Below are 18,159 nucleotides of genomic sequence, written 5' to 3'. Positions count from 1 at the left end.
TCATTCGTCTTTTGAATGATAAAAAGAAACGTGCATTAACAGACCAAACATACTAACATAAAAAGTGCATGTGGTATGATTCCTTCATTCCCAATCACCCAGTCTCTCATACACTCCATTAAGTGGTCCAAGCAATCTGTCATTACGGATTTGCTATTCAATTCAGATTAGCTAACCAGAGATACTGAATTATGTAAGAGAAACCTGCAAAAGCAGGATGATGTGAAGACCTAAGTTAAGTGGTTAGGAAACCGGGTGGGGGAGGGAAAGTATTTTGGCCTTTACTCTTCTACCTGGAAGAACAAACACAATGTACGTGGGTTTTGGAGATTAGGAGCTATGAAGAAACTCTATTGAACTGTGTTTAACCCATGTTTTACTTTACTTTACTTTTACTTTACTTAAAAGTTTCAAAAGAAAAAAAAAGCTTAAGAGTATGACTCCTTTTTAGAAGTCCGGCAAAACCTTGCATAAGTTAGTGAGAGTAAATAACAGGCAGATGCCTGTCCTCTGAAGGCAAAAGAAAATAAATGCTAACAGAGAGTTTAGAGCTCACTAAGGGTAGCTGAGTGTTAAGGAAGTAATTAACACCTGTATTCTAAATAACACCTCCCCAAAAAGAGTGGTGCTGACAAAAAAGGAAATATTTAGAAAAGCAGATCTTAGGACAGGTTAATGACCACAGTATTTTTTTCCATTTTTAAAAAAACCCTTTATTTTTCCCCCATTACATGTAAGAACAATTTTTAACATCTGTTCTTTAAAAGTATGAATTCCAAATTCTCTTCTTCCATTCTCCCTCTGCTCCCCCATCTCTGAGACAGTAAGTAATCTGATATAGGTTATATATGTGTAATCTTGTAAAATGCATTTCCATATTAGTCATTATGTGGAAGAAAACTCAAACCAAAAAGAAAGTGAAAAACTAACTGTATACTTCTATCTGCATTCAGACTCCATCAGGTCTTTCTCTGGAGGCAGATAGCATTTTTCATCATAGTCCTTTGGGATTGTCTTGGATCATTGTGTATTGCTGAGAACAGTTGTCATTTACAATTGTCTACTGTACAATATTGCTGATAATATGCACAGTGTTCTCCTGGTTCTTCTCACTTCACTCTGAATCTGTTCATGTAAGTCTTTCCAAGTTTTTCTGAAATCATCTTGCTCATCATTTCTTATAGCACAATAATATTCCATTACAATCATATACTACAACTTGGTCAGTCATTCCCCAACTAATGGGCATCTCTTTGATTTCCAGTTTTTTTTGCCACCACAAAAAAAGAGCTGCTATAAATATTGTTGTACAAATAGATCCTTCTCTCTTCTCTTCTCTCTCTTTTCTCTTCTCTCCTCTCTTCTATCTTCTCTTCTATCTATCTATCTCTTGGGCATACAGAATTAGCAGTGCTATTACTAGATTAAAGGGTATTCACAGCTTTATAGCCCTTTGGCATAGTTCCAAATTGCTCTCCAGAATAGCTAGATCAGTTCACAACTCCACCAACAGAGCACTGATGTCCCAATTTTCCCACATGCCCTCTAATATTTATCCTTTTCCTGTTCTAGTAGCCAATCTGATAGGTGTGAGGACCACAGTATTTGACTTCCTATCACACTACCAGAGTTCCTGTTCCAAATCTTTTTTTTTTCCAAGCCTGAAACTCACTCCTGATCTTCTGTCTCCCCAGAGATGACTTTAAATCTGGGCCTACTTTACTAATAATACTGAGATAATCTGGCTTGAGCTCCCTTATCTTCTTCAAAACTTTCTTAATCCATCTTTTCCTTTTCAAAGAATGAAAGGTTTCCTTCTTCTAGCCAAAGCCAACTTCTCCATTAGTGCCTTTACTCCCCATCCTTTCCTCTGGGCACAGATTAACTGATTAATCCCCTTCTCCCTATCTATTAACTCTTTTCTCCATTATCTGTAAACATGGTCTACATTTTCCTTATCCTTAAAAGAAACCTTCTCTTGATTCCACCATTCCCTATCATCCTTTGTCACTTGTTCCTTTCACTGCTAAATTTCTTTAAAAAAAAAGTCTACACTAACTGCTTATACTTCATTCTTTTACCCTTGGAATCTGGCTTCTGACTCCATCACTTACTGAAATTACTTTTTCAAAGATCAATATCCCCTTATTGCTAAATTGGTAGATGGCTCAAAAGACTTCAACCTCCTTTACCTCTTTGTATCTTCTGACACTGATGACCTTTCCTCCTAGATCTCTTTCCTTCTAAATACACTCTTCTCCCTAGTCTTCCATGACCTTGCTTTCTCCTGGTTCTCCTCTAGTGTCTGACCTCTTCTTCACTAGTATCCTTTATTAGATTACCACCCATCTTCTACCCCTTTAGTGTAGCTGTTCCCCCCAAATTCCGATCTCTTTACACTCCCTCCACTGGTGATCTTATTGGCTCCCATAGCTTTAATTATTACCTCTAGCTACAGATAACTCCTACATCTATCTATCCAGCCTCAATCTTTCTCCTAAATTACAGCCCCACATCTCCAACTTCCTGTCATATATCTCACCATGAATGCACTTCAAAATCAACCTGGCCAAAAGTGACTTCATGATCTTTTATCCTAAACCTGAAACTCTTTCAAGTTTCTCTATTTCTGCTAAGAAAACCACCTATTCTCCCAGTAATCTAGGCTCAAAACCTTGAAGCTTGGAAGAGGGGCAGATTCTGTCCATTCCACCTCCATCAAGACTTTCAATCTTGACCCTCATCTCAATACTCACTGCTCCCTCCCTTAGCATAGGCTCTCCTTATCAGTCCTATCTGGCCTATTCCCATAGCCAATAACAGGCCTTGAGGTCTCCACTTTCAGGCAATTCCACTTGATCCTGCATATCACTGCCAAAATAACCTTTCTCAGACATATATCTGGTCATGCTCTGTTCCAAATATTTCCAATGGCTCCCTGGTAAGGGCTGTCTATATTTCTCTGCCTGGCTTCCAAAGACTGGCATTACATTACCTTTCTACGCTTCTCTCCTATCCTTTTCCTACACACTTTAAACACCAGCCCAACTAAACTGCTTCTATCACCCAGATGTGTGCCACACTCTCACCTGTGCTCAGTCTTGTCTCTGTGTGTAATAACCTTTTTCTCAGAACCTGCTGAATCCTCAGCCATACTTCAAAACCCAATTTAAACACCACCTACTCCAATAAGACTTCCCTGAGCCTGGCCACCCCCCTCACAACTAAGCCAGAACTGTGTTTTATAACAAGCTAATACATTTATCATGTTATACTATACAATGTTGTATGTATATTATAATTATCAGGGCTAGTTTCTTATCCTTTAACTGTAAACTATTCTAAACTTTGTATCTTCCTCATTTCCTAGCACAGGGTTCTACCCAAATGTTGCCATAGTGTAGTCTAAAAGCCATTAAATTATATACTATTATGAACATAAGCCAATTTTTTTGGATAAAAAGCACAGGTTAGTGCAGGGGCGGGTAACCTGTGGCCTCAAGGCCACATGTAGCCCTCCAAGTCCTCAGGTATGGCCCTTTGACTAAATCCAAACTTCACAGAACAAATCCCCTTAATAAAAGGATTAGTTCTATAAAACTTGGACTTAGTCAAAAGGCCACATGTGGCCTCGAGGCTGCAGGTTCACCACCCCTGGGTTATTGAGTGATGGCCCATCTGGGCCTAAAGTAAGCCAATGCATCTAGGTGGTACAATGAATAGAACCCTGAGCCTGGAGTCAGAAGGACCTGAGTTCAAATCCAGCCTTAGACACTTAATAGCTGTGTGACCCTGGGCAAGTCACTTAACCTCTGTTTACCTCCGTTTTCTCAACTGTAAAATGGGGATAAAATGGCACCTACTTCTTAAGGTTGTTGTATTACATGAGATAAAATCTGTAAAGCACTTGGCACAGTGCCTCATACATTTTCAGTACTAAAATGCTCATTCCTTTCCCTTCCCTAACCACTGTGCCTATGATTAAAACCTCAAAATTATATCACAAACTAGGAGAATTCCTCAGGTTCCCAAAAGTAAAGACACAGAATTTTGTTGTTTTGTCATTTTTCAGTCATGTCAGACTCTTCATGACCCCACTTGGTTTTCTTGGCCAAGATACTGGAGTGGGTTGCTGCTTCCTCCTCCAACTCATCTTACAGATGAGGAACTAAGGCCAACAGGGTTAAGTGACTTGCCTGGGGTCACACAGCTAGTAAGTATTTGAGGCTGGATTTGAACTCACAAAGATGAGTATTCCTGACTCTAGACCCAGCACTCTATCCATTTTGCTACCTAGCTGCCCCAAAAGACACAGAATACAGGAGGAATTCAAAAGCTGCTAAGTAATCTTTTCCAGCAACCTTAATCCCATCACTTGAGCCCTAGGAGTCAGGAAGGCTCTTTCAGTTTCAATTATCCTAGAGGTCATCTAGCTCAACTCACTTTAGAAATCCCTTCTTGAATATCCTTTAAAGGGAACTCTCTAAATCACAACATAGCTTGTTCTACTACTAGACAGCTAACTGGATCTTTCTAGAGGGTCTTTATTACATGAGCTAATTCCTGTAACTTCCACCCATTCATACTAGTTCACCCCTCTGGAGACAGAATGAGTTGCATCCTTCTTATACATGATTAGCCCTGGCATTCAATGTCCTCCATAATAAGAATTCACATTAATATAGTGTTTTAAGTGTTTTCCTCACAAAAAAACCTGGCAGGTAGGTAGTGTATAATCATCCCCATTTTCCAGATTAGGAAATTAAGGTTCAGGGAATTATACTGCCTTATCTATGTTACTGAGCCAGTAAATCTTGAGGGTCTCCAAGTCACCTCTCTTCCCAGGCAGCACTGCTTACCCCAAGCTGCCTCCCATTCTGCTTCCAACTTACCTTTCCAACGTTTCTTATCACAGAGTCTCCTAAAGCAGAAATCCTTAACTGGGGGTCTGTGAACTTACTAAAAAATATTCTGATAACTGTATTTCTATATAGTTGTATTCCTATGAATCTCATTTTATCTTCTGTATTTAAAAATTGTTTTGAGAAGGGTCTTTAGACTTCAACAGACTGTCAAAGGGCACTAAGACAACAAAAAGGTTCAGAGCCCCTGCCCTAAAGGAAGCCTTCATGCCAGGCCTAACTATCAATTGAACATTCCCAAACATTTTGCCTATATCTGTCTTCACATCTTTGCTCATCCTGTAGTCATGCCTCCTGATCAAAATGTCTTTGCTGCTTTTCACTACTCATTCTTGAAGGTCAAGTTCAAATGACAGCTTTCTCTTCTCTGCCCTCCTTCCTTCTAACAGTTTACCTGGATGCCTGAGACACTCCCAGCCTGATCACTAGTTTCTCCCCATATGGAATACTTTTCTAGTTCACTCACTACTGCACTATACTGCCCGTGTCACTCATCTACACTAAATGTTATTCCTTATTTTTTTTGTTGTTTAAATGTGTGTTTCGTTTCCCTTCTAACCTAAACTCCTTAAGTGCAGGGCTTTTTTCTACCTTCTTATTTTCTACCTTGTTTTAATAAATGTCTTTTGCTTGTAAAAAAAAAACCAGGAAGAAAGAAAAAAAAAAGAAACTTATATCCCCCATTACAATAATTTCAGGAGGAGGGAAGGGTCTTTTTTTGGTCTGGACTAGTGATTTTTTTACCCAGGTAGGGAACTCTTGGTGTGGAAACTTCCTCCACTGATGCAGCTTAGCAACTTGTCTGTACTTTGTTCACAACAGTTTTAAAGCAGTTGCTGAGTGCACTGAAAGGTAAAGTGATTTTGTCCATAGTCACAGACCTAATATGTATCAGAGGAAAGACTTAACCTGGGCTTCCTGACTTCAAGGCCAGCCTGCTGTCCACTATAACATGTTGCTTCTCCACCAAGCATATTTTACATAGAGTATGGGTGTTCAAATAATTTTGATGGAGGAATAAAGGTTGGAATAGTTGTTTGGGAATATGTTTATTTTGCTCACCTTTCACCCCTCCCTCCATTTCTGTTATAAAATATCCCTGCCCTCACTAAAATGACTCTAAACTGTGAGGCTAATTAACTATGGTACTGAAGATGGAAATATGCCTATTAAAATATAAATGTAGAACTTTGTTAAGTGCTCCATGGAAGTTGCCTGCAATAAATATATATATATATATATATATATATATATATATATATATATATACACACACACCATACATATATATACACATATACATATATATACATACATACATATATATATATATAATAGATAAGAGAGAGATAGAGAGAGAGAGAGAGAGAGAGAGAGAGAGAGAGAGAGAGAGAGAGAGAGAGAGAGAGAGAGAGAGAGAGAGAACAGAGAATCCCTAAAGGTTGATATTGGAGAAAAAATGATAGCCAGGCTCAAGTGGGTAGGGTACAGTTTTTGGAACTGAAGGGGACTTAACAAAAAAAGAAAGGGGAAAAAGGTCAAACATTACCTGTCTCCTCTCAGTGGACATGTAGGGGCTACAGAGATGGGATCCAGTAAGCACATGGCATCTCTGTGGCCTTGCTTGTTTTTCTTTATTATATAGGAAGAGTTCAATGGAGAGGGAAAGGGGGAGGAAGGAGGAGATGAAGGAATTAACCAAAAGGATTAGTAGAAATGGCTGGTGTAAAAAACGGGAAGCAACTATAAAACCTTTTTTAAAAATGAATGTTCGATAAAAGACATAACCCAAGAAAGGGGCTATGTACTAATGTGGCATGGAATGCTGAATACAAAATATTAAGAATACTTCCCCTAAAAAAAAATGTGTACGTGTGTATCAATCAAGATCTGGAGGCAGCCTAGTAATACAGAGAAAACAAATTTCTTGGGTCAGAGGAAGGAGACCAAGCTGGCCAGGGAAGTGGATATGCTGACAGTTTTTACCAAAACAGGAAAGAACCTTATTCCTCCAGAGACCAAAAGGGGCTAGAAGGTCTGGGGTTTGGGGGGAGAGGGAGGGGATGGAAGGTGGGGAGAAGGGAACAAGTCAGCTGCCTCCAGCTATAGCCTTCCAACCTATGGTTGGATTCTATAACTTAGTAAAAAGAATCTTAGCTCACTCTCAATGACCAGGTTGAGTTTTCCATTGAGTAAGGATCCATTGGTTTAACATTTTAAGCCTGTGAAAAGTCAGGCGATGAAACCATATACAATTCACCCTACATAGATTGTACACCAAAATTCCTTCCTTGATAGTAATAATTACGTATGCACTAAGTCCAGGTTTGATGATGGCAACAACAACACACATTTAAATATATGGTGCTTTGCAGTTAACATCCATTATCTCATTTGAGCCTCACAACAACCCTATAAAGTCAGTTATTACTAATATTATCCTCAGTTTTTTGTTTTGTTTTCACAAACGAGAAAACTGATACTCAGAAAGGTTAAGCGGCTTGTCTGCGGCCACACAGCCCTAATAAATGTCAAAAGTCAAGTTTGTAGCTAGGTCTTCCAGAATTTCAAGTCCAGGACTCTACCTACTATGCCATAATTCTCAGTATGTCGGGCCTTAAAGGATAGAGTGGGAAATAAGGACAACCTGGGGCTGGTAAGAAAAGCTTAGGGCAACCAAAAGGTCCTGGGAGATTTTTTTAAAGCTCTGTTGGGAAAAGAGGAGGATCAAGGAAGCAACAGGACCCAAGAGATGGGGCAAAGACAGAAAGAAGGCAGAGCTTGCTCAACTCATGCTTTGCTTATTTTCTATTCCAAAGACGATGATCTTTGGACAGGAAGGAACAGGGGGAAAATGGTTACTATCAAGCTGATACTTAAGATAAAGATGGAGATATTAAGAGAAGATCTAGCTGCTCTTGATAAGCTGACTTCTCCAAGCCCAGATGAAATACACACTAGGGTACCGAAAGAACAGGAAAATGTGATGTCGGAGTGTCTTTCAATAATCTTTAAAAGAGGCATCACAGATAAGAAAAGGGCAGATATCCTGAATTTCAAAAAAAGCAAGACAATGGAATATGCAACATGTAGGCCAGTGAGCTTGACTTCCATTTTTGGCAGAATTCTGGAATGCATTATTAAAGGGGTAGATACTGAATACCTAGAAAAAGAAACCATAATCACAAAGAGCCAGCATGGCTTTATCAAGAATAGATCATATCAAATTAACCTTATTTCTTTTTTTTTTTTTACAAGTTCATTATACTGGTAGATCAGGAAAACAGATTTAGCTGAATATTTAGCAAAACATTTGACAAAGTAAAAATTCATGCCATTCTTATGGAAAAGATGGTGAGATGAAGGCTAGAAGATAATATTTAGGTGAATTTATAACTGCTTGAATGGCTATAACCAAAAAGCAGTCATTAATAGCCTGACGTCAGCTTGAAAGATCTCTAGTGGGATATCATAAGCCAATAAGCATCAAGTATTTATTATCTGTACAGTACTATGCTAGACACTTGAGACAAAACAAAATAATAACCAGTCCCTGCTCTCAAGAAGGTTACATTCAATAGAAGATACAATATGTAAACAGATAATACACAGTAGTATCATATTATTTGGTAAGAAGCAGCTAGGTGGTACAGTGGACAGAGCACCAGGCTTGGAGTCAGTAAGACCTGAGTTCAACTTTGACATCAGACACTTCCTAGCTGTGTGACCCCAGGCAAGTCATTTAATCCTGTTTGCCTCAATTTCTTCATCTGTAAAATGAGCTGGAGAAGGAAATGGCAAAGCACCTCAGTATCTTTGCCAAGAAAGCCCCAAATGAGGTCATGAAAAGTCAAACACCACTGCAATGACTGACCACCACCAACAAAAACACATTATATGTAAACAGATACAGTCAGTTCTGTTATAATGCATGTTTTAGAAAAAAGAATTTGTTCCAAGGTGATTGACATATTTAAAAGCTAAGTTGGGAAGAAGAGAAAAGATACCTGCCTGGAGGGTATGGTAGAGAAAATGAAAAAGTCAAGAGTGGAGTCCAGAAAAGAGTAAACATATAGCTAGCCTGGGAGCTTCCTTAAAATACAGATTCTGGAAGGAAGAAGCCAGAGGACAGATGTAAAAAAATGTTCTAGAGTGAGGATAAGACTTTGTCCCAAAGATCTGTGTTTGGCCCACAGTTATTTAATATTTTTATCAATGACTTGGATGAAGGTATAAAGGGCCACATACTCATTTCATTTCATAACCATCTGACACATCCAACAAATTTAGGGTGAAACTTGTCTTCAATTGGTTTTTGTCCCTTTAAAAATACCTCTCCCTTATATATTTGGTCCAATAGTGACTTTTTTTTTGTATTCCCAATGGTGCTTAAAGTACATAAATGCTGTAGGTGTTGACAAAGGTATAAGGAAACAACTGGTCGGCCAGATTACTGATCTGGGGAGCTTATGAAAACAGATCTTTGTCTTGGGATCGTAATTCCAGTCTCTTTAACCAAAACACAGGCTACTAAAGCAAACAGCGGTTTAGAAACTTAGTTTCTCCATGCCAAGGCAGAGACTAGAGCTGATTCCTTGGATTCCTGACAAATTTGCAGATCCAGGATGCCGGCACATGATACATTGCTTATATCATTATACAATATCCATCAAAATCTAACAATGCATTAGGCTCCAGTGTAGAGAATGACAGTTGGTACATAAGACTGCTGAAATCTCAGTATTCCCCAATGACCTGAGAAGAAAATCAACCCCTCACTACTTCAATTAGTTATTCTCCCACCAAATGTGAACTTGGTACAGGACAACACTAAACATGACTCTTTCCCAGTTACTAAGTCTCCATCCCTATTCCAAAAATTACCAAGTCTGGAATGATAACAACAATTATGCCTACCAGCATTGTTTTTTTACTTCCAAACTTGAAATAATACCCATAAAAGCTACAATGAACAACCTAGTTACCAGTTTCAAATATGTCATATTCACCTAACATCAAATTGGGAGTCACAGAGCCTGAGCTTGAATGCTGGTTCTGTTAGTACCTGCGGAGCTTTATTTAGACAAATGTTTAAACCTTTTCAAGCTCACTTTCTTCATCTGGAAAAAAAGAAGATGACCTCCAAGGTCCCTTCCAGCTCTAAAGCCTATGACCTTTGCTGTTCCTAAAACTCTCTCAGAGGAAAAAACAAAAGACTAAGTAGAAACAAAACTGAAGCTTTTTAATGTTGGAAAATTTACAACCAATAAAATATTTATTGCTTTTCTTAACAACAGAGAAGTAGATAAGGTCCAAGTAGGTTGCTTTCAAGTAAAAATAATGTTGTTGTTCAGTCTTTTCCAACTCTTTGTGACTCCATTTGGAGTTTTCTTGGCAAATATATTGGAGGTTTGCCATTTCCTTTTCCAGCACATTTTACAAATGAGGAAACTGAGGCAAACAGGGTTATGTGATTTCATTTGACAAGATGAGGAAACAGGTTCAGTGAGATTAAGTGACTATCCCATGGGTATACTGCTCATTAGAGTCAGGGCCTGGATTTAAATCCAGATCTCTTCACTTCATCCAGTTCTTTCTCACTATGCCATTCTGCTAAAACAAGAACCAGATTTTCAATACTGACACACTCACCCTTGTTCCTCTCTCCAATTCCACATACTCTTTTATCTGTGACCTACAGATGAGGTAAGTATCTAAAAGACCATTCTAGTTACAGTTAATGGTGTTAGTCTATCCTATGTCCTGTGCGTATGTATTAATGTGGCTGCCTGAGCACCTTCAACGTGGTAGAAAAGTGGGTGAGTGCATATATGGATTATTATACAAAGTCCAGTATTAGGCCAGATATAATTAGGTGCCTTAGTGATGAAGCTGTTCAGCTGTTCTCTCCACACTTGAGTCCTACATGACTCTAGCCACGGGATAGCTGTCTAGACCAAAGCAGCCTAGACTATATCAGTACCTTTTAAAAACTACTGAGCCTTAAACAAAGATAGTCATTAATATTTCCCATCTTGAGGACAAGAGGAGTTGCCTGTGCCAAAGGGAGAATATTATTCCCTAAGGCAAGATAATAACAATTCCCCATACTCTGGCAGGTTGTAAATGAGCTGGCACCTCTTTGGAATCAGGCAGAGATGCCATCACAACCAGCTTAATAAAGACATCTGTTTCACATGCGGCTGAGATCGGGGAGCCTGCATAATTAGTGAACTCTAAGGACTTCATATAGACAAAAAGGCATCTCATTCTCATGCCCCAAACTCTCGAATCCTATGCCTGGTCTGAATTTGTATACCCTTTCCAATTTCAAACATTTAGAAGTGGTTGGGGAATGATATGGGAAGAAGCCCTGTTGAAAGCAGGGTAGCCAGACTAAATACTTCAAAAAGAAGAAAAAGTCAGATAGTCATGCAGTAAAACCATAACCTCCTACCCTAAATAAATGAGGTGGAGGTGATGAGGAAGGCCTCTCTGCCCAAATTAACAGTTTCATGTTCAAAGGAAAAGAAGGAAAGTAATCATCCAAGGAAAGCTGCAATATCTACAACATTAACCTCTCTGCTTTCCCTTTCGAGACGCTGGCTCTAAATTCATTCAACAAATGCCTGTGTACCAAGCCCTGTGCTAGGTAGTGAGGAGGGGACAAAGTTTAGCTAAGAAATGGTCCACACTCCCAAAACAGTCTCTTAAAACAGTCTCTTAACAAAGATAAATGTAATGCACAATATTATATGATAGTGCATTAGAGAGGCAAAACAAAGTGTTAAATCGGGGTGGGGAAGGGGGGTTGGGGCGGGGGGGGGGAGAGGGGGAGGGAGGGGGGGAGGGAGAGAGAGAGAGAGAGAGAGAGAGAGAGAGAGAGAGAGAGAGAGAGAGAGAGAGAGAGAGAGAGAGAGAGAGAGAGAGATCCCTGCTAATCAAAGGGATCTGAAAAAGCTGCATGGATGAGGGAGAATTTGAGTCGAGTTTTACAGGATATGGAGAAATTCAAACAGGGAAAGATAGAAAGGGAAGGAATTCTAGGCAAAGGGAACATAAGGTCCAAGGAACGCAGTATGTGTTGGAGGGGAAGGGGATCTGGAAGCCAGCCAGAGTACTCCAATTTGGCTGCATCATGGAGTGCAGGGAAGGTGGGCTGTTTGAAGACTGCAGACTCCCTGAAGGTAATTCATGAGACCTTGAATATGACCTGGTAGGCAAGAGGGAGCCAATGGGAAGGGTGGGTCTACTATAGGTATGATAGTCCCATTAACATAAAGACTCAGCATTTACAAATAACTCTTTTTATAGATGTCTTCATCTGAGTGTGTAAGAACCCCAGAATACCAGATTTAAAGCTGAAAAGGGGCTCAGAAGCCATCAAGTCCGACCCATCATTTTAGAGAGGAGGAAACTAGCATACAGAAAGGTGAAGTGACTTGGCTAAGATCACAATGCTCATGTCCGAGGCATGATTTGAATCCGCCAGTTCTGATGCCAGTAATCCACTATGCCATGCTGACTTCAAGATACAGGATTATTTGAAGTACTGATTCAAGATCCAAGTACAGAGGCCAAGGGGCTGGGATGCAAAATCTCCAATACTAGGGCTCGTTTCACACACACATATCTCACTCCTTGGCCAAGAATAAAAGAGGCGCCAGTAAGCACTGGCTTACTTGCTGGCGTGAGGGCCAGACCATATTCAGGATGACAAAGATAGACTTCCCGGGCTGCAATCAGACTCACTCTCACTTTCTGCTCTCTCTCTCCCTCTCAAGAGCAGAAATATTTCACCTAGTAATAAGTATGGCAATAAATGTCATAGTCAAAATAGTTTGGGCAGTCTCCTACAGAGGGGAACAGAGACTAGTCAGGAGAGTGTAAAATGTAGCCAGATATTCTAAAATTCAAGGAAAATTATTAAGCATCTCTGAACTACATTAAAATTCTTTCCCTAGCTAGCATCAGGCTCCCTGTGCACCTGGGTGACTCACAACCAAAGCATCAGTTAATTCCCTCTCCTGACTGCCTGTTAATGGTAGCACTACTTTCTCAGTCATCCAAACTTCAGACTCATATATGACTCCTCTCTTTTCCCAACTACCATTCACTAAGTTCTACTGGGTCTTCCTTTATAACATTCCCACATCCCTCTCTCCTTTCTATTCTCACTGCCCCCACTATAACTTAAAGCCTTAACTACTGCAAAAGCTTCCTAAATTGTTCAGATTTCTCTTATTCATTTCACTCATCCCTCCAGCATACCAGTGCCACATTAATATTAAAGCACTGCTTTCTTCACATCATTTCTTCAATAGATTCTCATTGCTAAAGAAAAAAATCTTAAAATCTTTAGCTCACCATTCAAGGTCCTCCACAAAAGGCCCTTAACCAGAAAGACTATGATTATGGAAGAACCTGCATACTTCTAATTTAATAGCAGGACTTTCCCTAGGTAAAATGATTTTGGCTATTAGTTTCAAACTCCTTTCCACAAATCATTTATTAAAATAATTATCTTTTGTTATCTCTAAACTTCATATAAATAAATACAGAATGGTCAAAAGACAAGTTAGCAAAGGGAGAAAGACAATAAAGAAGGGACTTGTGTAATCAACTCCTGAATAATAAGGGAAGCAAGAGAAGAGGTAACGTGGAAATGTAGAAAGGATTCTGGACTTAAGAGTCAAAGGATCTGAGTTCAAATTTTCTCTCTCACACAATGTGACCTTGGGAAGATCACTCTGGGCCTCAATTTCTAACTCTGAACAATGTGGAGGTCAGATAGTCTCTTCTATCTTTCAACTATGAACCTGTATGTCCCATTATTCCACAAAAGAATCTCTACTCCAGCCATATTAATCTATTCATTTTCCCTCCCTGCAAATGATGCTTATTCCTTTTCCTCCCTATGTTCCTTTGATCACATAGTTATATCATTTGCCTTCCATAGCACACTTCTGATTCAGCCTCAAAAGCCTAATTTAACTTATAGTATAGCCAAATCATTAAAAAAAATATCTCTTTGGGAAAATGGACAGGGGTTCCACATTATACCAGGATTAAATCCATTCTCCACCCCACTCCCACCCCCCTACCCAAAGGAGGACACATGCCAGGCAGTGGGAAAAGGAACTCTCCTAGCTTCAAGTCAATATGCTGGCTCCCCTGGGGGGAAGACTTCTGGGACAGAGGCTTGGACAGGCAGGATAAGGGAAGATAATGGAAGAAGCTGAGGAATGTAGATTCTTCCTGCTAAGAAAGAGGAGGAAGTGGAGAGAGGGAGAAGTGGTACAGAGAGGTGGGATGGGTTGGTTTGAAAAGTGAAGGACTGCACAAACAAGTGAGCTGGGGAGAGGGGAAGTGGGAACAGTTCAGCTAGCAGGGTGGAGATAGGAGGAAAGGAAATGAATGGTTCAACAGCAGGGGCAGCTCTGAATTCAGAGGAAAGAGGGACTGTAAAAAGAAGTTAGCTAGAGGAGAGAGGGAAGAGGACAGGAAGGGGAAAGTACAGGGAAAGAAGAAAAGGACTGATGAGATCCAGAAATGGAAAAAATCTTAGCGGTTATCTAGACCAGCTCCCTCATTTTATATAGGAAGAAAATAAAGCCTTGGAGAGGTTAAGTGATTCCAGCCTAGGTCCACTGACTCCAAATCCTGCATACTTTTCATTATACCACTTGTTAAGAGCTAGAGAAAGAACTGGGCCAGAACAAGTGGGGCTCTAGCTTTAGAGACTGGAGGTCCATACATAGAGTAGGGTACCTAAGGGAAATAGACCGGCAGAAATAAACAGCTAGGAGTATTTAAGAGGAAGAAACATTCCCAGAAATGGGATTCAGAGGAAGGAGGGCAAGTTCAAGTTACCAGATAAGGTAACTATTCATATTCAAGTCAAACATTTCCAAGTCAGTCTCCTATGTACTGTCCTCTTAAAACGGTCTTTAACTTTGTGTATAATCTTGTCTTCCTGAGACCTGAGATAGAAGGAATCATACATTGTATTTTTATGCATCCCTCACAGAATCTAGCACAATGCTATGCTCAAAAAAATATTCGTTGAAAGAAATAAAGGAACCCAAACTTCTCCCTAGAATCCTTGAGGACCTTATCAGATATACCCGGTATATAAATGTACAGTGGCCCATCCCAGTTTTCTAAGAAAAGAAAAATACACCAACCTTCACCTTCATTGTCAGCTTGTTCCCCTTCTCTTAAGTCAGGCTTGTGGTAGGGGGAGGGAATAGAAATCTACTTTCAAGGAATGCTTCTTCTTTATCCATTTTAGGGATAATACATACGAGTGTCACACACACACACACACACACAAAGCATCTCCCAGAATTTTAAATCTTTTTTCCCCCAAGAAAAACACTAGCCACAGAAACTCACTTGCAATTTTAAGTTTTGTTATTGTTGCCATTTTTAAAGTTAGGGAGGGGTGGTTGATAGATTAAGATGAAACTCTACCAAAAGGCTTTCCAGTAACTGGTTTCTTTCTTATGATAGCATGGACCTCAAAGTTCCAATTCTCAAATCCACTAGAAAAGTGGGAAATGATCATCTGAAAGGAACGACAACAACAACAACAAAAACTACCTGCCTATGTGTATGCATAACAGTCCCCATTAGTCCAGAAGCAAGATGATTTAAAAAAGACTTTGCTGTCAGATGTGGTTGAAAGCAAGAGAGGAAATCTGTTAAGAGGAAGGATGGAGGTCTTGGCAGGAACAATCATTCCTCATCCCTTCCATCTACTGGTCATTGATTTCCTCCCAACCCCTAGTGAGTAATTCCAGTATTTCTAAACCCTACAGGAGACCTAAACTGAAGTAAAAGTTCACACTGAATACATTATCTGCATAGTCCCTGTCTTTCCAGTAATATACCGTAAGCAAGCAGGTGCTTTCTGGATCCAGCGCCCACAGATATTCAGAAAGGCTAGTAAGCCAGATAGGCTTTCTTTCACTTCTCACCCCCAGAAAAGAACAAAACTAAATCCAGGAAGTAACCTTTGATATGCCACATCACACCTTCCTACAATCATACAAGCTATCCCCTCCAATGAAATGAAATCCCACAAGTATCACCTTCTCTGGGAAGCTATCTTTGATCTCTCCAGTTATTAGTACTCTCCTCTTCTTCCTCAAAATTTTCTAGAGCACTCTGTCTAAATCTTTTACTTGCTCCATTCCTCCATACCTTGTATCTAACTTATTTATGTATGTACAATATCTCCCCTAAAAAGAATATAAGTTCCTTAGGAGCATGGATAGTTCATTCTGTATCCTCAAAGCTTAGCACAGTGCCTTACAAATAGTAGGTATTTAATATCTTTTGAATTAAGTTTCTTCCCCAGTCCCCCTTCCTTTCATAGTCATCTTTAAGCCACTCAGAAACAGAGGGTCAATTCACAGAACTTATGTTGGAAGGATGGGGGCATAATTGGGGAAATGGAAGAGCTCTAGGCTAGAGACACCTTAACTTTGTCATTCCCCACCCAAGACTAAACAGTTACCCTCCACCTAAAACATAAAAGATTAGAATTTTATTCATCCTCTAGCCTTGAAGGCAGCTCTTGGGAGGAGGCTAAGGGAGAGTGAGGCTGCAGGGAGGGGAAGAGGCCACCTCATGCCATTACTCCCAGTCCTCAATCCATTCTGGCACTCCATGGTCCTCCGAGGTGTGTCCCCGGGACGCTCTTTCCAAGAGAGTATGGGGGTGGGAGTGTCACGCCCCTAGGCCATATGTGGGAGGGGCTCCTCCCCCATTACACAACATGACCTCTTAACTCACGCTGGGGTTAACCAAGAGTCCAGCTTTGCAGCCTGTGACAGTGACCTCCAGGAAGGGGCTGCTGTAGCCTCAAAGGGGCCTGGCCCGTGGGTGCACAGGTCTGGGCATGGGGGGGCAGGGGGCAGCGCGGTCACACGAAGCAAGAAATCTCAGGCACAGAAACCAAGCATCATGTGTGACCTGAGATTAGGCTGCCTGATAAATGACCGCCGCCGCCCCCCAGCCCCGACTCCCGGGGTTCCCCTTCTCCCCGGTGCACACATGCACAGGTGCAAGATGCAGAACCTAGGCACAAGGAGGGCGTAAAGGGGGAGGGGGTCCCCAGCCTCCTCTCTCATACCTGCACCCAGCGCAGCCTGCGCGGCGCTCCCGGGCGTGCACAGCCAGCCCCCGGGCGGCCCGCGCGGCTCCGCTCCCGCTCTCGGTCAGTCGTGCCCCGCGCCCCGGCACAGCCCGCAGCGTGCCTGCCTGCCTCCCCAGCCCCGCCCCTGCCCAGCCTCACCAGCATCGCCAGCAGCAGCAGCAGCCCGGAGCAACACCCACGGCCGGCCCGACCCATCGCCGCCGCCTGCTCCGCCAGCCTGCCAGGTCCCCGCCCGGCCCGGCCCCGGCCCCGGTCCCGGCTCCGGCTCCCGCTCCCGGCTCCGGCTCCCGCTCCTCCAACGGCCGCGGCCGCTGCCCTGGGCCCCGCCCCCAGCGCCCTCGGAGTTCCCGGTGCCACGTCTGGAGAAGCATGCGCACTGCGCGGGGTAAGGCGATCGGAGGCGTGGGAAGGGGGGAAGGGGAAACGTGCATGCTGGGGATTGTAGTTTCTGAAGGCGGGGGCGAAGAGATGGGATAGATCCCAACCGAGGGATACCGGGCTGGCAGCTCAAGGACAGTCCAGAGCCCTGAACTTGCGTGGGTGGGTTGAGACGGCTTCTAACGTGGAAGTCCCGGGTGTCCATTTACCTTCTCCCCCAGCTGGTTCTGGGATTACGAGAGGGAGTGTTGTTCTAGCAGAGATGTTCCTGCATCTCTGGGGCTGGGCGGGACCAGAGTTTCTTCTGTAGTGCTCACTGCCTTAACCTCTGGTTAGGGACCTGTCTTACTCGGCAAGTACTGACAGTGCCTTTATCCCTCTGTGACTTAGGATTGTAGAGCTCAGAGCTGGAAGGAAAAGTCCAGACCCTCCAATTTTCACAGACCAAGAGGCTGAAATCTATAATCATCGTCATCATCGCTAGCATATCTGTAGCTAAAGCACCTTACATATTTTCTCATTGGATCCTCAGAATAACTCTGTGAGCTTAGGCGCTCTAATTATTTCCATTTTACTGTTAAGGAAATTGAGTCAGACAGAGGTTAAGTGACTTGCAAGTGTCAGAGGCAGGATTTGAAGTCATGTCTTCTTGACTTCAGATCCTGTGCTCATTTGGCTGTGATACCTAGTACA

General features: G+C 41.6%; 1 protein-coding gene across 1 annotated transcript in view; it reads right to left on the bottom strand.

Moving 5' to 3' along the window:
* Positions 1-17,443, bottom strand: part of PDIA5 (protein disulfide isomerase family A member 5) — a 167,148-nt gene extending 149,705 nt beyond the window's left edge. Inside the window, exon 1 of the mRNA XM_020985963.2 lies at positions 17,227-17,443. Within this exon, the coding sequence (XP_020841622.1) occupies positions 17,227-17,283 (57 nt within the window). The 5' untranslated portion in view covers positions 17,284-17,443. The remainder of the gene's footprint in view (positions 1-17,226) is intronic.
* Positions 17,444-18,159: the final 716 nt, after the last annotated feature.

Source organism: Phascolarctos cinereus, unplaced genomic scaffold (genome assembly GCF_003287225.1).
Source record: "Phascolarctos cinereus isolate Bilbo 61053 unplaced genomic scaffold, phaCin_HiC Scaffold_726;HRSCAF=1367, whole genome shotgun sequence".
NCBI lineage: Eukaryota > Metazoa > Chordata > Mammalia > Diprotodontia > Phascolarctidae > Phascolarctos > Phascolarctos cinereus.
This window is presented reverse-complemented; position numbering and strand designations above follow the sequence as displayed.